This window comes from Danio rerio, chromosome 12, assembly GCF_052040795.2.
Source record: "Danio rerio strain M-AB ecotype USA chromosome 12, GRCz13ab, whole genome shotgun sequence".
NCBI classification, from domain to species: Eukaryota; Metazoa; Chordata; class Actinopteri; order Cypriniformes; family Danionidae; genus Danio; species Danio rerio.
Window position 1 is genome coordinate 2,164,981 of NC_141032.1, and position 25,020 is coordinate 2,190,000.

General features: G+C 33.5%; 1 protein-coding gene across 28 annotated transcripts in view; it reads left to right on the forward strand.

Moving 5' to 3' along the window:
* LOC147834363 (uncharacterized) overlaps positions 1–25,020 on the forward strand; it is a 332,733-nt gene that overhangs the window by 186,283 nt on the left and 121,430 nt on the right. For 19 of the 28 annotated variants that reach the window (XR_015503708.1, XR_015503710.1, XR_015503711.1 and 16 more), the window contains one exon: positions 9,562–9,620. The exons of the other annotated variants lie outside the window; for them this stretch is intronic. Coding sequence is in view for 5 of the 19 variants with exons in the window: in XM_087275618.1 (XP_087131744.1) it covers positions 9,562–9,620 (59 nt within the window). In the remaining 14 variants the exon portion in view is untranslated. The remainder of the gene's footprint in view (positions 1–9,561; positions 9,621–25,020) is intronic. 28 annotated transcript variants of the gene reach the window in all.

A 25,020-nucleotide genomic window follows, 5' to 3' on the forward strand; every position in this document is an offset into this window, starting at 1 on the left:
AATGACCACTCCTCGCAAGTTCACTCTTATTACAGATGATGGCTGTGAAATCCTCAGCTCCTCTTTCTGCTCCTTTACGTTAACCCCGTGACACATTGCTGTCATTGGGTTGCATTGTTTTTCATGGTCGCCATAGCAACCTTAAAGAGACACTAACTGTGAATGTCACATAGCTTTAGGTGGCCTTCATAACGCCTGCTAGAGTCTGACATTTGACAAATGGTGTCATAGACTCACTACCTGTCAAAGCATGACATGTGAAACCCTCTGTAAGCACATTCACACACAGATCGTTTGAAATTGTGTATGTAGTGATTTTAAGGGGACCTATTATGCGCCTTTTCATAAGATGTACAATAAGTCTCTGTCCCTAGAGTGTGTAGTGAAGTCTCAAAATAACACTAATAATTATGAAACTGACATTGAAATTGTGGCATTTTTGATGACTGTCACTTTAAATTCAAGTGAGATGCAGCTGCTTCTCACTTAGGGCTGTTGATGCTAATGAGGAAGAGATTGTTACTAGTGGGCGGGGCTTTTTCCAATGTGATGACACATATATAATGTGAGTGTCATTTATTCTGGTGTGATTAAAAAACATGTAATTAATTAATTGTCAATACACGTATGTATTGCTGAAGCAAATATTACCTAATCATATTTTATTCCTTTTTTGTTTAATATTAAAACATATTTAATTTTTTTTACTATTTTTAGATTATTTTTTAAAGTTATTTATAATAATAAAAAATAATAATACAATAAATATTAGTTTCTCCCCAAACTGCATCCACATTAACAAAACATGTAATTTATTATTATTATTATTATTATTATTATTATTATTATTATTATTATTATTATTATTATTATACTAATAATAAACTAGATAATTATTTAAAATGAAAAAAGTTATTTATAATTTAAAAAATTAACTATTAAAATAACAAAAAGTTTCCCCTCAAACTCCAGCAACATTAAAAAAACATGTAATTTAATAATATAAAAATAGAGCATATTTTTATATTAATTTGAAAGTTATTTAGAAATAAAAACAAATAATATTTTTTAATAAATATTAGTTTCCTGCAGCAACAAACAAAATGTTATTTAATAATAATAATAATAATAATAATAATAATAATATAATAATAAACTAGATAATTATATTAAAATAATTTGAAAGTTATTTATAATTAAAAATATTAATTAATAAAATAAATATTACTTTTCCTCAAACCACAGCAACATTAACAAAACATTTAATTTATTATTATTATTATTATTATTATTATTATTATTATTATTATAAACTAAATCAGTGGTTCTCAAATTGTGGTACGTGTACCACTAGTGGAATGCGGGCTTCCTTCAAGTGGTACGCGGAGGAATGAAATATGTCATGTACATGCTACACACATTTCAAAAATGTATCAAAAATTAATGATAAAAATATGAATATGCCATATTTGACATATAGCCTATTTTTTGGAGGTAATCTGCCACGTTTTTATAACTGTGCAGTGCTGTAGCTGCTTTACTGGGCCTACGCTACTGTATTTTAATACTGCTCATTTTGGTGGTACTTGGAGAGACAATTTTTTTCTGAGGTGGTACTTGATGAAAAAAGTTTAAGAACCACTCAACTAGATAATTATTTAAAGTTAAAGTTATTTATAATTTTAAAAATATTAACTATTAAAATAACTATTAGCCCCCCCTAAACTCCAGCAACAATAACAAAACATGTCAACTAATAATAATAATAATATTAATAAATATATAATAATAATAATAATAATAATAATAATAATAATAATTAAAATAATTTAAAAAATATATTAATTATTAAAGGCTGCACGGTGGCGCAATAGATAGTGCTGTCACCTCACAGCAAGAAGGTCACTGGTTCGAGCCTCGGCTGGGTCAGTTGGCGTTTCTGTGTGGAGTTTGCATGTTCTCCCCATGTTGGCGTGGGTTTCCTCCGGGTGCTCAGGTTTCCCTCACAAATCCAAAGATATTTGGTACAGGTGAATTGAGTAAGCTAAACCTTCTGCAATGTACGAGTGTGTGTGTGTGTGAATGAGTGTGTATGGCTGTTCCCCACTGATGGGTTGCAGCAGGAAGGGCATCCGCTGCGTAAAACTGGATAAGTTAGTGGTTCATAATATTATTGCATAATAGGACCCCTTTAAGTCAACTGAATTGTTTAATGTTGTAACAGCCGGATGGCTGCATCTCACTCAGGGCTCACTAATGGTGTTTCTGCAGACTGTTTTTATCAAGTGTGATTATAAAAAATAGAATTAATTAATCTTCACCATTTGAAGCTGGTTATATTCACACACTGCTGCCACACGATTGTGTTTAAACCCCTTATAAAAGTGATTTTCTTTTCAATGCAATGACCTGTAGATGCTAGGAGAGCGCCTGTCATGTCATCATCAGGGAATCTTTTCTGAATTAAATCGCTCTGTTGCGTACACGCTATAAATTTGAATTTGGCACAATCAAAACCGCAGATTATTTCAAGATGCAATTGATCGCCGCAGTGTTTTCAAACACCTTCGAGGCATTTAATGTGTTAATGTGGAACAGATGTGTGCGCATGTGTGCACGAGGGAGAGAAATAGCCTCGCTGGGTCTCTCAGCAGTGTTCGCCAGGTCTTCACTATGTCCATCATCCGCTCATACCAGTTAGTTCATCTGCAATCTGAATGTGTAAGTAGCTCTTAAAGAGGACCTATTATGCAAACATGATTTTAATAAGGGGTTTAAACACAGTCGTGTGGCAACAGAGTGTGAATATAACCAGCCTATTATGGTGAACATTAAATAACTCTATTTTTTTATAAACACACTCGATTAAAACAGTCTGCAGAAACACTTTGATTGACATTCTCCCTTTTACATGTCTTCAGAGGGGGAAAGCCCCGCCCACTAGTCACCATCTCTTCCTCATTAGCATAAACAGCCCTGAGTGAGAGTTAGCCATTTTAAAATGCAAATTTTTCACCCCGCCTTCTATTTAAAATAGGGCTGGGAGCACAATCTCATTTGAATTTAAAGCGACAGTCACCAAAAATGCCACAATATGGATCAAAGCCTAAAAGGGTCGGTCCCTAATGGTAAATCTTAAGTAATTCTAATTCATAATCAGACTTGATTAAAACAGTCTGCAGAAACCCTTTGATTGACATTCTCCCTTTGTACGTGACATTGGTACCCTTTGACTGTGGAGACACAAGCCTGATAAAGGTGACCTGTACTGAACCATACCATACCGTACTGTAGTGTTCTCAACCTTTTTTTGCCTGAGACCCCCTTTTCCCCCGGAAAATAAGTAAATCCGCGGTGCGCTCGTGGGATTCATTGGTGCGAGCGCAAAAACAACAAACTTGTGCAAACTCTAGAACTTTGTGATATGTGAACGGCCCCTAAAAGGTTGCGATCATTTGCGATCTCTATCAGTTGATCTTCTTGCAGAGTGTGTTGATCCATGGTGGATTCACCTGATTAGTTGACAAATGGCTTGCGGATCTGTTCCTTGGCCGTTCGTGGGTCGTTCACTGGGCTTTTTCCCCTTAGCAAAGAAACTTTTCTAAGATGTCTGTATTCTATTAATTTTGCTGGTTATGGGTTAAATTTGGGCGCTCAAGTGACCAAGATGTAACCGTGAGACTATGGTCATTTTTTAAAATAAAAGACTTTTCAAAATAAAAGATCGTTCAGATTTGGATACTAAATAAAACGGAAATAATTAATGATTTCTTGTGCGGCCCGGTACAAATTGGTACAAGGACCAGTGGTTGAGGCCCACTGAGCTAGGGTATAAAATGAACTAAGGGTGTTTTCACACCTGCCTTATTTAGTTCAATTGAATCGCACTAGAGTTCGTTTTCCCTTTTGGTGCGGTTGGTTTGGGCAGGTGAGAATGCAACATTGATACTCGAGTGCGCACCAAAAGCGGACCAAATAAGCGTACCGAGACCTGCTTGAAGAGGTGGTCTCGGTAGGCTTTCAAACAAACCCTGGAGCGGTTCGTTTGTGGTGAGAATATGATCCGTACTAAAACAGGTCCAACCGCAAAAAGTACTGCGCCTTTTGGACTAATCCAGCTGCCGTAGGCCGATTCGCTGTGCATTATGGGATATGGAGGAAAAATATTTGTTCACAGCGTGAGAGAGAGAGAGGGGAAAACATTACCTGATGGATCGTTGGTAATATTTCCGCAAGATGAGCATGTCAAAAATAGCTAAAATAGTTCACGCCTCCTCCTGAAGTGACGTGCAATGCATTAAAACATTGTTTTCCAGCTGCGGCTGCGTTTCGTTCTCGAAATTTATAGTTTATCTAAAGCAGGCATACAATCAGCCAGCGCAGTCGTCCCTCCAGAGTAAAAACGACATTTTGTGTCTGACGGTTTTGTTTACCTGCGGGAGATCATTGGCATTTTCCCGCACGTGAATTCTGACCAATCAATAAGCAGCTTAGGAAATATGTTCAACAACATCCGGCCAATGAGAGATGTGGATTTTGTCAGATGACTGCAATTTGGTTCGTTTCAACTGGTACGGACCAAAGCCAGCAGTGTGGTGTGAAAACGACTCAAAGACGGCAGAAAATGCAACGATGTATCATTTATTGCCCTTGGTCCGGACCGAATGAAGCGAACTACAGATGTGAAAGCAGCCTAAGACAACATAAGAAAATTTTAAAATATAACACAACCCCCCCACAGAGCTCGCTGAGGCCCCCTTCTTGGGAACCTCTGCCGTACTGTACCATCAGTGAAAACGAGCTATGAGAAGCATGCATCTTTTATTTTTGCTGGAAATTGCATGCATAACCGTTTTAGACTGACGACATGAAGCCTTCGAAACTTCTGGATTGCATTATTATTCCTGCAAATATCACAAACACTTTCCTCTGCATAACGTTTTTTTATCGGTCAACCAGATGCAGCAGAATATCCCTTTACATTTCTTTTCGGAAATACATATACAGGGCGACATTTGATGCTTGGTGTTGTATTCATCTTCCCCAGTGTTCTGTCAGCCACATGTCAGGCTCTTGGATCGTGTCTCATTTTTGTAAGTCAGAAGCAGATGACCTTTTTCTCACCCTCTCTCGCTGGACTGAAAGGACCCCCTAACTCTCCGTCAGACGCCCCTTTTCACTGACTGATGGATGAATTGGGACTGGCATCACCCCCCCGCCTCCTCCTCCAGATGGGATGTCCTGTTAGACGGGTTGGGGAGGGGGCTTGTACACTGAACTGGGGGAAATGAGAGATTGTCACTCATCCCGAACTCTCTCTTACCTGTCAGTCATTATGACAAATAAGAGTTACATCATCAAGCGCCTTGAGGGAATTAACCCTGAGGGGAGCCGGGGTTTATATGCATATGCATGTGTTTGTGCGTATGCATGCCAGCGGTTGTTTATGCATTTAAAGGGATAGCGCACCTACAAATTAAAAACACATAAAAAAAATAAACGAATGTAATAAAGTACTAGTGCTGAGCATTTATTGCATCAAAATTAAAGTTGGTTTTGACATCATTTAAGTGTGTGTCCTCTGTGAAAGTGATTTATATTTAAATATAAGATATGCATGTATATGATACAAACATGAACTACTGAAATGCATTTAATAAAGGCTTTTTTTAATGATGTCAGCTTAAAGACGCCTCTCATATGGAGAATGAAGCCTCATGCATTGCTCAGGTGTGAGTTTCTCACAGACTTCAACAGAGTGTATAAATCTTGATGCTTCTGTGGGTCTCGTCTATCAAATCTGAGCTTTATTCTGTATTCTCTATTGGATTCGGGTCAGGTGATTGGCTGGGCCATTCTACAGCTTGATTTTCTTTCTCTGAAAGCATCTGAGAGTCTCCTTGGCTGTGTTTTGGATCATTGTCTTGCTGAAATGTCCACCCTGGTTTTATCTTCATCCTCCTGCTAATGTAGATGTTGGACTGAAGCAGCTGATATTCATTTACACTGAGGAAGGGCAGAGGCTTGCTGAAGTGTATAAATAGTATGTCAAAGCAAACTTTTATTTTGGATACAATTAATCGCAATTACTCGTTGCATTAGAAAATACCTTCAGTTTGAAGATGCTGTCAGTCTAGAAGATCGCAACTGGCAGAAATCAGTATGGGTGGGTCACAATTAGAAAACTGCAGTCGGTACATCCCTACTTTTTGTATTGATATTGTAATGTAAAAGGATTTACATAGCTAGTAAATAGTGTGGAAATGTACATTTTTGTAAATACCCACCGGCATTTAAACACATCCAAATCCATGTGGATCCATTTATTAAATTTTCTTGGTCAAATTTGATTTTACATTTTTTATTGCCATTTATTGAATTTTAACGGACAGCAAAATGCAAACAAAGTATTTTATTTATTTATTTAATCAATTATAAAAAATTGAGCATTTGAATTAATTTTAAATGAATTACATTTCAAAACTTTTTTTTTTAAATATTCATTATTAAAATAAATATTAGTTTCCCCCAAGTTGCAACAACAAAAACAAAATTGCTTCATTAATAATAAATAAAATTGAGAATCATTTAAAATTAATTAGAAAATTATTTATAATGCAAAAAAAAAATTGTTTATTAAAATAAACACTGGTTCCCCCAAAACTGCAACAACACTAACAAAAAGTGTCATTTAATAATAATGAAAAATGAGAGTTTAAAATTTAAAATGTTTAAAAGTATGAATTATTAAAACAAATATTTGTTTCCCTTAAAACTCCAACTACACCAACAAAACAGGTCATTTAATTTAACTAATGTTTATTTTTAATGATTAAAAAATTATTTAAAATATTTATTTTATTTTTAAATTTTTTTATTTTAAGTACAATTTTGTTCAAATATTATTTGTGCTAATATGCCTTTTATTTTTATTAAGTTGTTTAATTATCATTCATATCATTTATTATCATTCATTTATTTTCATTCAGCAGTTTGGGATCATTTACTCAGCATTCTTCATTCTGTAATCTGTACGCAAAATATAATCTGTACAAAAATATATTTATTTTGGTGTTGTTTTACAGTACGTTGGAAAAAATTACATTTCTTTACATTTTAAATTGAAATGTGTTCGCTTTTTAGAAGTTAAATGTACTCTAAACATACATTTATTTATTTTTCTTCTGCTTAGTCCCTTATTTATCAGCAGAATGAGCTGCCCACTATTCCAGCAAATGTTTTAAACAGCGGATGCCCTTCCTGCTGCAACCCAGTACTTGGACACAACCATACACTCTCATACACTTCGGCCAATTCAGCTCATCAACTGACCTATAGTGCATGTGTTTGGACTGTGGGGGAAACCCACACCAACACGGGGAGAACATGCAAACTCCACACAGAAACGTCAACTGGCCCAACCGGGACTCGAACCAGCGACCTTCTTGCTGTGAGGCCACAGTGCTAACCACTGAGCCACCGTGTCGCCTGTTGCATTATCATCATGATTAAAATTTTTCACCTCTTCTTTGTTATTATTGCCAATATAATTTTCAGCTCTCATTTCACAGACAACGTTCCACCGGCTGTGCATTTCTCCACACTTCTCCTTGAGTTGCATTGATATGACACGCTGTAGAGTTGATTGCTAATCTGCTGCTGCTTTTGCATTTTATCCTTTCATCATTTAAAGAAATTAGCTCTATTGGATTTGATAGGCTGCTGGAATCAAAACAGAACTGCATAACGAGACAGTGCGAATAGTTCCAAAGTAAATACAACTTCAGCACATTTCACACAGAAGCGAAATATGACAAAGCTAATGACCTCGACTGTCTACTAAATAAACGACCCAGCGGAGCCGATCACAGAACGAGCGCTTAAATATTATTCTGACTTGCTTGTCATTATTGGAGCAATCAAAATGATCAGGTTACGCTCGTTGATTAAAACTCAGAGCCGGGTCCGTTTTCTGTCCGTGAAGCACAAGATGTTCTTATTATCCGAGTCTCCAACACGTTCAGCTTCTTTCCACTGCTGCTTTATTACTATCAGATGCTTCTGATTGTTCTGTCTGTGAGTAAATGAGATTTAATAACATGGCAGGTTTTGCCAGATTTAAAGCACTGACCTGTGGGAGGATAGCCCTTTCCATGAGGAACTGTGGCTCGATTGAGTAATCACCTTGTTTTTTTTTTTTTCTTCTTTTTCTTATTATTTACATTTTTTTTTGTTTTTGATTATTCAGTTTTGCTTTACTTTACTTTTTGTTTTGTTTGTGTTTTGTTTTTGATTATTTAGATTGGATTGTTTTTGATTATTCAGTGTTGTGTTTTGTTTTTGATTATTTAGATTTGATTGTTTTTGATTATTCAGTGTTGTGTTTTGTTTTTGATTATTTAGATTTGATTGTTTTTGATTATTCAGTGTTGTGTTTTGTTTTTGATTATGTAAAGTTTTGGGTTTTTGATTATTTAGTTTTTTGTTTTGTTTTGTTTTTATTATTTTGTATTTTTAAGTTTATTTATTTATTTATTTATTTTGGTTATTTTGTTTTTTGTTTTTGATTATTCAGTGTTTTGTTTTGTTTTCATTATTTTGTATTTTTTGTTTGTTTATTTATTATTTTGATTTAGTTTTTGATTATTCAGTTTTTTTGTTTTGTTTTGTTTTTTATTTTTTTATTTTGCTTTTTTTATTTTTTAGTTTTTGATTATTCTGTTTTTTGTTTTGTTTTTGTTTTGTTTCGTTCCTTTTTTGTTTTGTTTTTTGTTTTGTTTTTTGTTTTATTTTGTTTTGTTATTGGTTTAGTTTTGTTTAATTTGATTATTTTTGATTAGTTTTTCGTTGCTTTATTTGTTCTTATGTTTTTTTTTTTTTTCATTTGCTTTGCTTTATCTTTTGTTTTGCTTAGTTGATGTTTATTTAGGTCTTTGATTTTATTTTTTGAGAGTTTTGCTTAGCTTTTTTCTTATGTTTTGTTTTGCATTGCTTTTTGTTTACAAATATTTTGTTGTTTTATTTAGCATTTTGTTTATTTTTTTATTTTGTTGTGTTATCTAGCTTGTTTTTGTTTTTAATGTAATTCGTTTTGTTTTGGGTTTTTCTTTGTTTTGCTTTGCATTATTTTTTCTTTCACTTTTTTTTGCTCTGCTGTGCATTTTGTTTTGCCTTTTTTGTTTTACTTTCTTATTTTTCGTTTATTTTTGTTTTGTGTAATTAGCTTTTTTGTTTTTAGTTTATATATATATATATATATATATATATATATATATATATATATATATATATATATATATAATTTTTTATTTGTTTTCCATTTTTACAATTACCATTTATCTTAGTCTCCAATACATTCAGCTTCTTTCCACTGCTGCTTTATTAATATCAGATGCTTTCTGATTGCTCTGTGTGTTAGTCAATGAGCTTTAATAACACAGTGGGTTTTGCCAGATTTAAAGCACTGACCATTTCCATCAGCAATTACTTATCAGTTATCAGTAATTGTCTTCACTTTATTCCAGTTTCTCAAACGTTTCTTGTTTTTTCTCTGTTTTTCAGTGGTGTTTAAGCATGTGTGAGATGATCAGGAGGCGCTGTGATGTTGACCAGCCATGGAGGTAAATCTGGAGGCCAAATGTTGTTTTGGGCTTGTGTTGGTTGTAAAGAGGTGAAATTACAGACATAAGAAAGCAAGACTGAGGTCTGAAATGGGAGCCCGTTGGACTGGGTAAGAAAGCAGCAAAGAAGGAGAATTATGGGAAAGGCAGAAAGCTCATTAAGATTGATTCAAAAACACAAACTTTATTTACCATGCAGCAGTTGGTTTTGTATACCGGTGCGCCATTTAATACTCATCACAATCGACTGTATTTTTTATTGAATTCGCCTTCTCTTCAATCACATCGATAAGTTCATTGGTTTCTGTTCATATACAAAACTCTTATTGTGAAACTCCACTATATTTACAGTCACTTTTTAACATTCAGGAAACATGGCGAAATCTCTGCTCTAGTACTTTTATTAACTTTTGCATACCCAAAGGTGGCACTTCATTTGGTCGCTACTCTTTTCAGTTTTCTGCTGCTGATGCTTTTTGTTATTGGTTTAGATTTGTTTAATTTTTGATTATTTACTTTTTGTTTTGTTTTTGCTTAGTTTTTTGTTTACTTTAGTGTATTTTGTTTTGGTTTTCTTTGCTTTATTTTTTCTTTTATGTTTTGTTTGGTTTCATTTGCTTTGCTGTATCTTTTGTTTTGCTTAGTTGATGTTTATTTAGGTATTTTATTATTTTGTGTGTTTTGTTTTGCTTTCTTTTCTCTTTTCTTTTTCGTGTTTTATTTGTTTTTGTTTTTTATTTTATTTAGTTTTTGCTTATTTAGGTTTTTGTTTTTATTTTTTGAAGGTTTTGCTTTGCTTTTTCCTTTTATGTTTTTGTTTTTTGTTTTATTTTGCATTTTGTTTATTTTTTTTTGTTTTGTTTTATGTTTTGTCTAGTTTTTGTCCAGCTTGTTTTTTTTAGTTTTTTTAATTTAATTTGTTTTGTTTTGGGTTTTTTCCTTATGTTTCTTTACATTATTATTTTCTTTGACTTTGTTGTTTCATTTGGCTTTGCTATGCATTTTGTTTTGTTTTATTTTGTGTTTCATTTTTTTTATTTAATTTTTTTTATTTAGCCTTTTTGTTTTTAATTTATTTTGGTTTTGGTTTTGTTTTTAAAACGTAAGATTTTATTCAAAATCTTTTCAAAATCTATTTTTTGTGCTAGTGCATTTTTTAATAAGGTAGAAAGTTTATTAGGATTGATTAAAAAAACAAACTGGATGTTATTTACCATGCAGCAATTGGTTTTGTTACTGGTACGCCATTTAATACTCATCACTGTAGACTGTATTCTGCATTGAATTGGTCTTCTCTTCAATCCAAATCCAGTTAATAGTACAAGCTCACTGTGCATGCTTTTAGTTTCTCTTGGTTTTATATGTTATTGTCTGCATTTGTAAATTTGTTATTGTGTTGTGTCCCTGCTGTATTTGTTTTTATGCTGCATATTGGCCAGGTTGTCGTTGTAAATGAGAACTGGTTCTCAATTGACATACCCTGTTAAATACAAGTTACTACACAGCCAAAGTTTTGGAAGATTTCTTAAGATTTCTTAGAAAATATAACAAGCTTGCTTATGTTTCTTGATTTATAATCCCCCAAGTGTACATTCATATAGTGAAAACACTATCAAAGACTCCGTATTAAGCAGCGTCTCCGGAGGAAAAGCAGATCAAGGACAGTAAAACTTCAGCCAGGATCACACGTGTTGTCATTAGACAGAGGCTTCTTCATGAGTCTGATATGAGAGCTTATAATCTGCCAAAAAAAACACGTTTGCCACCCAACTGTTCCTCAGCCTGCAGACAGATGAGCTTATGTGTCTGTTAGCAGTCACAAACATACAGATTTGCATTATTTTGTTATTGATTTTGAAATGATGATCTGCATATGATGTGCTGGTGAAGAGTCTGGCTTCCCGGTTTGCTTTCTTTCCTGCTAAACCCAGCGCTAAATGTCAAAAACAGACCTGGATGGTTGTTCACCTGGCGTCTTGTCTTTCTTTGTTCAGCTGTTGTGTCTGTACTGACATTTTAAGCCCATGTTTTCACGGCAGCGCTGAGGAGAAATTTAGGGAAAGTCATTCCTCTGTACTCAATGGGATAAAGTCGAGGTCAGAATTATCAGCCCTCCTGAAAAATTGTAATTCTTTTATATTTGTTCCCCAATTTCTGTTTAATGGAGAGGAGATTGTTTTTTTATTTTCAACACATTTCTAAACATAATAGTTTTAATAACTTGTTTCTAATAGCTGCTTTCTTTTATCTTTGTCCTGATCTAGTCAATATTTGATTTAAATAAATTAAATTAAAATAAAAAAAATTATACAGGAACATCCCCAACACTGTTAGTAATAATATCTATGGCAACCGTGATACATTAGTTATTATAGCTCCGCCTCCTTTCATATATACACACACACACACACACACGCACACACACACACACACACACACACACACACACAAGCATGCAGAAAACAAACACACACTTCCAATGGCACATAAAATTCACGCTGTGTGTCAGGTGGTGAAAGTGTTTGGGTGTGTGTGCGTGTGCATGTGTGTGTGTGCACGCGTTTGCATGTGTACGTGTGCATATGTGTCCATCCATCCTTGTGTGTCCATCCGTCCTTGTGTGTACGTGTGTGTCCGTCCATGTGTGTGTGTGTGTGTGTGTGTGTGTGTGTGTGTGTGTGTGTGTGTGTGTATGTGTGTGTGTGTGATAGGAAGAGATAAAAAGTGACGAATTGCTGCATCTGTTGGCTGTGCAGCTCATGTCTCTGCTAATCTCTCGTGATATACGCACCGTCAAGACATAAAGCACAGCAACTTGTGGGGCTGAGTGAGAGTTTCTTCTTTCACACACGTTTTGCACGGCACAAAAAAATTCTTTAGTATTTTTGTTGTTTTCTGACTAGATCGTAAATTAATTTACATTTAATTATAACATGACAGTTTATTCTGGTTGTCTAGAAAAAAATATTTATATATATTTTACACGAACTTATGGACATAAACACTAAATGCAATTGTTTTTTTTTTATTATGACCCATTTATCCTAAAGCAACATGATTTAGTTTTGTTTTTCTGAAAAACACAGCGGATTTGTACTTTCTACAAAGCCTTTGTGGATAAAAGTTTTCATTTGAAACCTTAATAATAATAATAATAAATCAATCAGTCAATGAATGAATCAAGCAGTCAGCCAATAAATCAGTTAAGAAATCAGTCAATGAATCAATCAAGAAATTAGTCAATAAATCAGTCAGACAATTAGTCGATTAATAAATTAATAAAACTCAAAATCAATTAATCGATTAGTTAAATCAATAAAGCAATCAGTCAATGAATTTATCAAGAAATCAATCAAAGAATCAACGAATCAGTCACTGAATCAATCATGCAATTAGTCAATGAATCAATCAAGAAAGCAGTCAAAGAATTAATAATGAAATAAGTCAAATAATCAATCAAGCAATCAGTCAATGAATGTCAAGCAATCAGTTAGTGAATCATTCAATGAATCACTCAAGAAATCAGTCGATGAATCAATCAAGCAATCAGTCAATGAATAAGTCAGTGAATCAGTCCGTGTATCAATCAAGCACTGTCAATAACTCAATCAAGAAGTCAGTCAATAAATCGATCAAGAAATTGGTCAATGAATCAGTCATTGAATCAATCAAGCAATCAGTCAATGAATCAGTCAACAACTCAATCAAGAAATCAGTCATTGAATCAATCAAGAAATCGTTAAATGATTCAGTCAATGAATCAGTCAAGCAATCAGTCAGTGAATCAATGTATCACTCAAAAACTGTCAATGAATTAATCCAGAAATCAGTCAAAGAATCAACGAATCAGTCAATGAATAAATCAAGCAATCGGTCAATAAATCAATCAAGCAATCAGTCAATGAATCAATTGAGAAATTTGTCAATGAATCCATCAAGAAATCAGTCAAAGAATCAATCATGAAATGTCAAATAATTAATCAAGCGCTCAGTTAATGAATCAATCAAGAAATAGGTAAAATAATCAGTCAATAAATCAATCAAGCAATCAGTCAATGAATCAGTTAATAACTCAATCAAGAAATCTGTCATTGAATCAATCAAAAATCGTTAAATGAATCAGTCAATGAATCAATCAAGCAATCACTCAATTAATCAATCAGTGAATCATCAAGCAATCAGTCAGTAAATCAGTCAATGTATCAATCAAGCACGGTCAATAAATCAATTAAAAGTCAGTCAATGAATCAATCAAGGAATCAGTCAATGAAATCAGTCAGTGAATCAGTCAATGTGTCAATCAAGCACTGCCAATAAATCAATGAATCAATCATTGAATCAATCAAGGAATCAATCAAGGAATCTGTTAATGAATCAGTCAAGCAATCAGTCAGCGAATCAGTCAATGAGTCAATCAAGCAACTAGTCAATGAATCAGTCAAACAATCAGTCAGTGAAACAGTCTATGAATCAGTCATTAAATCTGTTTAAGCTTATTTTCTTGAACTTAATTTACTGATATGTCTTCTTGTTTTAAGCTTGATTTTGCTCAATTGTGATACCGTTTCATCAAAACAAGACAAAAGTCATATAAAAGCCTGCTTAAAAAGATGCGCCTCAAGATGGGATTTAAAAGTGTGAAGACTATCACTGTTCCCTAAAACCAAGACTTAACCTATTCCATCATATTACTTATATTACTTACAAATTCAGATTAGCGAGCATTTCGAAATCTGTATAAGAAACACTGATGAAGATTTTTAGTGGGGGTTTTTTTCCCAAGTATGTGCTACAGCTCCAAGAAGCCTGTGTGTGTCCTCCTGTCTCTGTCTGTCAGAGGAGAACATCTGAACGGTAACAGAAGAAACGGGTTGATTTGATGTGTGTATGCTGTGCTGATGGGGATTAGTCAGCGGCCGCACCAGCTGTGCAAGCAACTGCTTTAATGCGTTAGGAGGTCGGGCTGAGATAACCCTCATGTGCATGATTTATGTTTGCATACACGTGTTTTCCTGTGCATGTGTGTGTGTGAGTGTGTGAGTGTGTGTGCTTCTTCCTGATTGTCAGATGTGCTCCACAACTGTGAAGTTCTTCAGCATTTGTTTCTGTCAGGCGTTTCGCTCATGCTGTGCTTCAGGAGGCGTTTTCTCCCAGGACCAAACACAGGGAGTGTCGAGCGCACAACACACACTGCAAAAACACCATAAACACAACTGTATTATGGAAAACAAGTCAGACTGGATAAAATTACACTCAGAAAGAATAAAAGTGTGAAGTTTATTAGATTAAACAGGCAATAAATCAATCAGTCAATGGATAAGTCAATGAATCAATCTTTAAATCAGTCAATAAATCAGTCAACGAGTCAGTCAGTCAATAAATCAATCATTAAATCAGTCAATCAGTCAGTGAATCAAGTAATTAGTCATCAATCAGTCAATGAATCAATTAGTCAAAGAATCAATCAAGCAATCAGTCAATGAATCATCAATGAATCAATCAGACAGTCAGTCAATTAGCCAATCAGTCAACGAACCAGTCCATGAATCAATTAGTGAATCGGTCAATGAATCAATCATTAAATTAGTCATTCAGTCAATGAATGAATCAGTCAATCAATCAATAAATCAGTCAATGAATCAATCACTGAATTAGTCAATCAGTCATTGAATCAATTAGTCAATCAATGAATTGGTCAATGAATCATTCAACAAGTCTAATTTAATGAGCCAGTCAATGAATCAAGTAGTTAATCAATGAATTAATCAGTGTATTAGTCAATTAGTGACTAAATTAATCAGTCAGTGTATCAGTCAAACAGTCAATGTATCAATCAAGCAATCAGTCAGTGAATCAATCAAACAGTCAATGAATCAATCAATAAATCAGTCAATGAATCTGTCAATGAATCAATCAGTGAATTAGTCAAACTGTAAATTGATAAATCAAGCAATCAATGAAATCTGTTAATGAATCAATTGGTGAATCAATCAAACAGTCAAAAAGTCAATCAAATAATCAGTCAATGAATCAGTCGATTAATCAATACATGAATCAGTCAAACAGTCATTGAATCGATCAGACAATGAATCAGTCTGTGAATCAGTCAAACAGTAAATGAATCAATCAAGCAACCAGTCAATTGAATCTGTCAGTGAATCAATTTGTGAATCACTCAAACAGTCAATAAATCAATGAATCGGTCAATGAATCAATACATGAATCAGTCAAACAGTCAATTAATCAGTCAAGCAATCAGTCAATTGAATCGGTCAACGAATCAGTCAGTGAATTAGTCAATCAGTCAATGAATCAATCTGTAAATCAGTCAAACAGTACATGAATCAATCAAGCAGTCAGTCAATTGAATCTGTCAATAAATCAATCAGTGAATTAGTGAATCAGTCATAGAATCAATCAGTCAATGTATCAGTCAATGAATCAATCTGTGAATCAGTCAAACAGTACATGAATCAATCAAGCAATCAGTCAATTGAATCTGTCAATGAACCAATCCGTCAATCAGTCAACAAAACAATTAAACAATCAGTCAATGAACCAATCAATGTATCAATATATGAATCAAACAGTCAACGAATCAAACAAAAAGTCAGTCAATGAATCGATCAGTGACCCAATCATTGAAGTTAAGCATTTGTTTCTGTCAGGCATTTCACTCGTGCTGTTCTTAAGGAGGCGTTTTCTCCTAAGACCAAACACAGGGAGTGTCGAGCGCACAACACACACTGCAAAAACACCATAAACACAACTGTATTATGGAAAACAAGTCAGACCGGATAAAAATTACATGTGAGATCTGTGATCATGCACTTTATTGCATTCAGAAATGATGTCAAATACCTCTAAACTGAACTTTTGAAAGCATCGTAACGAAATAAAAATGTGTATTTTAGTTTGAAGGCTATTAAAATAAGTAATACTCGGAACGAATCAGAATTTTTGGTCACACTATTTTACTGTACAAGGAAATTTTCACAGTATGTTTGATAATATTTTTTCTTCTGGAGAAAGTCTTTTTTGCTTTCTTTCAGCTAAAATAAAAGCAGTTTTTGATTAAAAAAAAACATTTTACGGTCAATATTATTAGCCCCTTTAAGCAATTTTTTCTGATAGTCTACAGAACAAACCATCATTATACAATAACTTGCCTAATTACCCTAACCTGACTAGTTACCCTAATTAACCCAGTTAAGGCTTTAAATGTCACTTTAAGCTGTATAGAAGTGTCTTGAAGAATATCTAGTCTAATATTATTTACTGTCATCATGACAAAGATAAAATAAATCAGTATTAGAGACGAGTTATGTTTAGAAATGTGTTGAAAAAGTCTTCTCCCTGTTAAACAGAAATTGTAAAAATAAATAAATGAACAGGGGGGCTAATAATTCAGGTGCGTTATTAATTCTGACTTCAACTGTATATAACTGTATATATAAGGAATGTTAGGGTTTTTTCAGTCTATATTAAAATTCCTTAATAACATTTATAAAACTTAATTTATTCTATATTTATAGAGTTCAGTTTAGAGTATGTGTTTTGTTTAAATAACTGAGACCAGTGACTTTATTGAAATTTTAATTTGCATTTCCAACACAAACTCTCCGGCATTTTCATATATCTCTCTGAATAATCAGTTACTGGTATTGGCTGACAAATTTAGTATTGATGCATCTCTAACACTGCATGTACAAAATATTTCCATAACATCACTCAATACGAGACCCGGTCTACTAGAATGCTTATATATTTCATATGGCTGTGTTTTAGTTACTGTTTCTGCCACACACTGTCAGTAACCCAGGCATGTGTATCAGACGGAGGCCTTTCCTGTGGCCCGTAAGACCATAAAAACCCCTTTCTGGTCATGGTAAAAGCCTCTAGTCCAAACAACTTTCAGTGTCCACACCTTTCCATGTGGCCTGGTAAAGCTCTCTGGCTCCTTTACCTCAGCTCATCATGACTTTGTCGCTACATTTACACACGTCGTATTTTCTAAAAGCGCAGACGTGTGCAGAAAACACCATAAACTGAGCTTTTGAACACATTAACATGTAAAAATGTGCATTATAGGTCTGAGTCTATTTAAGTAAGTGATATTCAGAAGGTTTTTGTCATCACTAATCAGAATTTGCGGTCATACTGTCCAATTCAAGACTTTTAGATCAAACAACTAATTAGCTACTTATTAATAGTTAGTAGTAGTTGGGTTTAGGCATAGGATTAGAGTAAAATGTAAAGTTTGGGCATTAAAAAAGTTATTAATAATAATATTAATAATAATAATAATAATAAAATTAATAATAATAGTAATAATATTAATAATAAAAATAATAATAATAACAATAATAATAATAATCTTAATAATAATAATACAATTAATAATAAAATTAATAATAATAGTAATAATATTATTATTATTATTAATAATAATAATAATAATCATCATAATAATAAAAATGATGATGATGATAATAAAATTAATAATAAAATAATAAAATGTATAATAAAATTAATAATAATAGTAATATTATTATTATTAATAATAGTAATAATAATAATAATAATAATAATAGTAATAATTGTAATAATTGTAATAATTATAATAAAATTAACAATAAAATTAATAATAATAGTAATATTATTATTAATAATAGTAATAACAATAATAATTATAATCATAATAATAATAATAATAATTGTAATAATTATAGTAAAATTAACAATAATATGAATAATAATAGTAATTATATTATTATTAATAATAATAATACCAATAATAATAATAATTTTATTATTGCATCATTATTATTATTATTATTATTATTATTATTATTACATGCAATATTGACACTACTGAAAGCAGCAGCTTATATAAAATAAACTGTTTGACGTTAAACTCTAGAACTGAGACTCGGTGCAAATGAATGATTCAGCATCTACATTTAATAATGTTAAAGAGGTTTAATATATATTTATTAGATTATAAACCTTACCATTTGATTATAAATCTAAGACCAGATTATAAACCAACACCATTCTGTGCTTCCGATTGGCTTTATTTACATTTCTGTCATGTTGCGTTTGGTGCAAACAGCCAAATTGCTTACTGCAAATCTCATCATATAGTGTGATGTTAGCAGATAAGGTTACGATGTAAACAGCTCAACTAATGTTTACGCTCGTAATATTTATATTATTTGTTAATTAATAACCCCATGTGCACTGTAAAAACTTTTATGATCAATTAATCCTGACAGCATATGTTTTTAGGTCACTGTAACTTATTAAACTAAGTTAATCATGTTCTAACTTAATTGTTTTAAGTTACGCAAGCTGTTTTAAGTCAGTTTAACATAATATAACATAATATAAGGTTAGTTTGGTTCAGCTTAAAAATATAAGTCAATTAGGATTTTTTTTACAGTGTGGAACTCTGAATCTCCATCTCATTTCAGAGTCTGCTACTCTCCATCGGCGGTCACATTTTAGTGACAGACACAAACTTTGAGAGCCTTCCTGACTGAATGAATGAATGAAATATGCTGTTTTCCACCAAGGCAACCGGGGGGCTGAAATATAGTTGGCTAAAGTGGCATTGGGCGTATTTAAATGGAACAAAATAAAGACAGTCGTTCTGGCACGTAACACACATTTTCAAAGCAGAATATCTGACTTCAGCCTTGTGTTTCAGATAAAAATGTTAACTTAGCATGTTTATTATTTATCTGCAAACATATTATGGCATTTTTATGCTTTAGAAGAGTCAAAAACTTACAGCACCTTAAAAAAACGTAGGCCAATGTCTTGTTTTCAGAAATTATTTTCAGTTTACTACTGTTTATTGCTCAAACAGGAAAGCATGTTTATTGTTAAACAATATTTTAGTGATAGTTTCAGTAGTTTAGTAAGTTTTGCCATTTCTGTACATCAGTAGTACGTTTACACATATTTTCTAAAAGTGCAGACGTGTGCAGAAAACAGACTTTTTTTTTTTTGCTCTCTTCTGTCCAAACTGAACCCTGAACCTGAAGCCAGACTGTTTGAAACCGGCCTCTCAATGTAAACTGGTCCAGCTTCTGGTTTCAGCTGAGGTGTGCTGTGTATTTACCCTGGTTAAAGATGTTGTTTTTACCACATGAGCCGACGCCGGGAGAGCCTGCGTTTAAATGTAATCATACTTAGCTGAACTGATCATAGGCGTTCTGGGGAAAGGGGATACGCGTGTAGATGCTGGAGCTGAATGGGAAGATATGGCGGATGGCTCGGATTTATTTGCGTTGGGATATGAGATGTTTTCCGTGTCACATGTGCGACGTCTTCCTCCAAATAGCTTCTGCTTTTTGTGGTTTTTTTTACTGTTTATTCATTTGAGCCTGTCAAATGTATTATCTGAAGGGTAGTTTGTGTGTATTAAAGGGGGCACCTCTTATTTAAGATGTAAAATAAGTCTCTGATGTCCTTAGAGTGTGTGTGGAGCTCAAAATACCACACGATTAATGTTTGATGAACTGCTACTTTTAGGCTTTGGTCCAATTTGTGACATTTTGCTGACTGTCGCTTTAAATTCAAATGAGATTGTGCTCTTTTTCTATACAAGGCGGAGCTACAAATGCCTCCAGCCAATAGCAGAACAGCAACTACTAGGGAGGTGGGGCTAAAGATAGCAAGATCTTATTTGAGTGGTCAAATTTAAATAAACATTCAGCCATTTATTTTTCTACTTAGTCCCTTTAATCAGGTCTGACACACGGGAAGGAACCGGCAACTTATGCAGCTAATACACAGCGGATGCCCTTCTAGCTGCAACCCAGGAATGGGAAACACCCATACACACTCATTCAAGCACACACTCATACTCTATGGCCAGTTTAGTTAATCAATTCCCCTATAGTGCATGTGTTTGGACTGTGGGGGAAACCAGAGCATCTGGAGGAAACCCACACCAACACGGGGAGAACATGCAAACTCCACACAGAAATGCCAACTGACCCAGCCGGGACTCAAACCAGCAACCCTTTTGCTGTGAGATGACCACTGAGCCACCGTGTCACCTTTTCATAAACAGTGAAGTTTTAGTTACGATTATTAATCAACAGATTTTCTCAGATTCGTGATTGGTTGATTCAGTGCTTGTGCTTTGCTATTGGTGGATCTCGTTTGAGTGACAGGTTGATCCCGCTCTAAACTACTAACACCAATCAGTGATGACAGGAAGAGGGAAAGAATTATTATTTTCAGTTAAAAATAGTTTAATCACATCTAAAATAAAATTTTGTTTTTGACTTACGGTGTGTGTGTGTGTGTGTGTGTGTGTGTGTGTGTGTGTGTGTATTATATATTGATTATTCATTCATTGATTGATTTTATTTTTGGATTAGTCCCTTTATTAATCTGGGGTAGCCACAGCGGAATGAACCGCCAACTTTTTGAGCCTGTTTTACGCAGTGGATGGCCTTCCAGCTGCAACCCATCTCTGGGAAACACCCATACCCTCATTCACACTCATACACTAGACAATTTAGTCTACTCAATTCACCTGTACCCATGTGTTTGAACTTGTGGGGGAAACCGGAGCACCCGGAGGAAACACACGTGAAGACAAAGAGGAAATATTTAGTGAGCGGCAGTTCTGTGGGCGCAAATGCCTTGTTGATGTCAGAGGAGATTGGCAACATGGATGTGCAGCCGACAGATCTGCAGCAACTGTGTGATGCTATCATGTCAATATGGAGTCAAAATCTCTGAGGAATATTTCCTGTACCTTGTTGAATCTATGCCATGAAGGAATAAGGCAGTTCTGAAGGCAAAAGAGGGGGTCCAATCCGGTAGTATTAAGGTGTACCTAATAAAGTGGCCGGCGAGTGTATATATTATATCTAAATATGAATAAAAATTTTCTCAAATATGTGCATGCATGTGTGTATTTACATAAATAATAAATATGCACAGTACATATATTGTCACAAGAAACCTTTATTTGAAATGTAATTAATTGCACTAGCACTAGTTTTTATATTTAATATTATAAAAGACACATCAATTCCACAACAAACAGTAATTATGTACCATTAAATAATTACAGCAGCATTCCATTAAAAATAGAGCTCTCAAATGATGACTTTATTGCACTTGATAAGTAAAATACATGCCTTAAACTTGACATGCTCATCCAGAGCAGCGTTCGGTTTCATTCTGTGATAACACATTGGATTCATTTGCATTTATTCCCGTGAACAGCAGCTGTTAAATACCAAGCTGATAAAAAGAAGTGTCCTTTAACCTTGAAACCACTTCCTTTTCAGGATTCCTTTGCATAATGAGCCTTTGATAAGACACTTTGGGAACTGAATGCAGTGTGCGACACCATTAAAAACACAAATTACGCCACGCTTTAAAGGTTTATTTTAGTCTGAGGAGAAAGTTGGGTTTCAGATGTGCTGGAACTTTTTTTTTGTCTGTGACAGCTTTGTCTCGTTTGCATACAGGATACACATTTGATGCATAGTCATTGGTTATGAGATGACAAATGCATTTAGCGTCAGAGTGTTAAATGTCTTTTTTTTTTTTTTTTTTTTTGAAGATTTACACTATTTCGTCACTGATAGCTCAGACAATGGCAGACAGATTGTGTTGTGTTTTGTTTTAGTTTAGTGTTTTGAGTTTTGTTTTTTTAGTTTGTTTTGTTTTGCGTTTTAGTTTTGTGTTGCAATTTGTTTTGCATTTAGTTTTTTTTGTTTTGCATTTTGTTTTAAGTTTAGTGTAATTTTCTGTTTTGCATTTTTTTTTGTTTTGTTTTGCATTTTTTGTTTTGTTTTAGTTTTGTGTTACATTTTGTTTTTTGTTTTGCAAGTTTATTTTTGTGTTTTGTTTTGTGTTTTGTTTTTTGTTTTGTTTTAGTTTAGTTTTCTATTTTGTTTTGTTGATTTGTTTTGTTATGCATTTTGTTTTGTGTTTTGTTTTGTTTCAGTTTTGTGTTACAATTTGTTTTTTGTTGTTTTGTTTCGTTTTGGTTTAGTTTAGTTTAGTTTAGTTTAGTTTTGGGTTTGCGTTTTGTGTTGTGTTTTGTGTTGTGTTGTGTTTTGTTTTGTTGTTTTGTTTTGCGTTTTGTTTCAGTTTTGTGTTGCAATTTGTTTTAGTTTAGTTTTTTGTTTTGGTGTTGCGTTTTTTCATTTAGTTTTGTTTTGTAGATTTGTTTTGCTGTTGTAAGCAATTACCATATACATCCCTAGTGTATCTAATTTATTCATTTTTGCATTACAGATTTTTCATATGCAAACAAGGCATTATTTGTTTATGTCTTTGCGTTGTTTTTGTTTCTTTGTTTTTTTTATCTTTATCATAAATAGCAAAATAGAGATTTACAGAAGTAATTTTGCAAATATCACTTCATTATTCTGAGAATACCTCAAACAGCTTTTGTGATTGATTGATTGATTGGTTGATTGATTGATTGATTGATTCATTCATTCATTCATTCATTCAAAACAATCCAAATCTGTAAACGGACAGGAGCACGAACAAACTGGTTTTGCTGCAGCGTTTGGCCTTGACACATTTTTTGTTTTGTTTTTACTTTTGTATTTAGTTTTTCGTTTTGTTCTTTGTTGTTTTGTTTTTTGTTTTGCTTTTTGTTTTGTTTTTTGTATTTTTTCTTTGTTTTGTTTTATTTTGTGTTTTCTCTTTGTTTATTGTTGTGGTGTTTTGTTTAGCGGATTTTTCTGTTGTTAGAAGCACCATTTAATTATTTCTAGCATATTAAACTGTATAAATGAAAAGGTGCATGAACAAAAACAAAGATGTTTTTTGCTGCAGTGTTTGACCCTGATTAATTTGTAGTTTTGTTTTGTTTTTACCTTTGTATTTAGTTTTGTTTTGTGTTTCTTTGTTTTGCTTTGTTCTTGCTGTTTGCTTTTTGTTTTGTTTTGTTGTGTATTTTTGTCTTTGTTTTGTTTAGTTTTGTATTTTGCTTTAATCTTGCCAGTGTGGTCAACTGTGGTAGTCTCTTTTAACTAGGCGACATTTTTCTGCTTTGTTACACCTTTTATGCTCTCTCACATTACAGTATGTGTCTATTGCTGTTGTTTAATATGCCCATACCGTTTGTTTGTATTTTATCTGTAAAGCACTTTGTGCAGCCTTGTTGCAGTTGGAAACGTGCTATATAAATAAATTGAACTTGAACTTGCTTTGCTTTTTGTTTTGTTTTCTTTGTTTTTTTTGTTTAGCTTTTTGTTTTTGTTTAGTTTTTTTGTGTTTTGCTATTTTTTTTTGTTTAATTTAATTTAATTCTGTTTAGTTTTTTTTTTGTTTATTGTTTTAATTTTGTTTGTATTTTTTCTTTGTTTATTGTTTTGGTTTTTGTGTTTATTTCCTTTGTTTTGTTTTGTTTAGCTGATTTTTTCTGTTGTTTTAAGCACCGATTATTTATTTATTTATTTCAAGCATATTAAACTGTATAAATGAACAGGTGCATGAACAAAAACAAACATGTTTTTGCCGCAGTGTTTGGCCTTGATGCATGAAGTGTGAATAATGAACGTTGTGTCGTGACCTCGGGGATAAAGGGAGTTCGACCACACCGAACCGAACCGTGAACTCGCCACTTCCTGTCCTGTAGGCGTCTGTTGCTAGGAAACCAGTGGCCCACTCCGTCAATTTGAGCCGGGGTGAAATGCGACTGTTTTTCTTCGCCTTTTTTTCTCTGCACTCTTTGGCTGGCCATCTTTTATTGATGTACAGTTTCCTTTGAGCCGCAATGAGACTTTCTGTGGGCCAGGACACTTTGAAAAGAGAGGAAATGGGGGTGTGTTCGGAGGTCAAACGGTCCCTTTTGTGGAGCTCCTATGGGACAATGGCAGTGGGGTGATGCTATGTGGAGGCGCAGACTAAGAGGAGAAACTGCAGAGATCATTTTTTAAGCAAGCTTCATACTGTAGTCTTTTTAGCGCAGCATAAGCAAACAAGTTGGCCCTGGGGGATGAAATTTGAATAAGCAAATTCCTGCTCCTGATGTTTTTAATGAGTTCAGTGCAGATGCACCAGAGCAGACTGGCTTTTTATGGCAATGAAAAACGAGGCCACGTCGTTATTACTTTCCTTGTCACTTTGTTGTTTACGGGAAAAGCAGGAATGACTTACAGTGATCAGTAATAGAGGCGTAAATAATGCACTTAGCATTGTCATATCATGCATATGCAAAAACAATTCAGCTCTTGAAAAAAAAAAGTCAGATTTACAGAAGTGATCAGATATTTTGGCAAGACTTTGCAAGGTTTGTTGATATAAAACAATGCAAATGTACTTCTAAAACCTTATACGAAATACATTTTCATAACAAGTAAAAATAACAAGAAAAATCCAGCTGTCAATAAAAAAAATA